We start from the raw sequence: 289 nt of genomic DNA on the forward strand, positions 1-289 counted from the left end.
GGCGCAGGCCCCAGGACCGCGGGACTTACGCTCTCGTGGTCCCACCGCACGTTGCTGCGCTTCTCGTCCGGGGCAAGGTTTCGGTCCCGGCCCATTAACTCATCCAACAACTGCGCGGCCGAAATCATGGTGCTGCTCTCGGGCGGCTGTCCCCACCAGCCCTAGCACCCCGTCCAGTAAACGCTGGCGACACGGTCGCCAACCTCCTCGCCTCACTCTCAGGCCGAAACACCTCCTCCGCTGAGGAGCCGAGAAGACAAAATGGCCGCCGCGCGAGCGCCTTCCCAGC

At 66.4% G+C, this 289-nt stretch overlaps 1 protein-coding gene across 1 annotated transcript in view; it reads right to left on the bottom strand.

The window, feature by feature from the left end:
• The window catches only part of Luc7l3 (LUC7-like 3 pre-mRNA splicing factor), a 30,363-nt gene extending 30,074 nt beyond the window's left edge, over window positions 1–289 (bottom strand). The window contains exon 1 of the mRNA XM_013036730.1: window positions 30–289. Within this exon, the coding sequence (XP_012892184.1) occupies window positions 30–128 (99 nt within the window). The 5' untranslated portion in view covers window positions 129–289. The remainder of the gene's footprint in view (window positions 1–29) is intronic.

The sequence above is a fragment of the Dipodomys ordii genome, unplaced genomic scaffold (assembly GCF_000151885.1).
Source record: "Dipodomys ordii isolate 6190 unplaced genomic scaffold, Dord_2.0 Scaffold7, whole genome shotgun sequence".
Lineage (NCBI taxonomy): Eukaryota > Metazoa > Chordata > Mammalia > Rodentia > Heteromyidae > Dipodomys > Dipodomys ordii.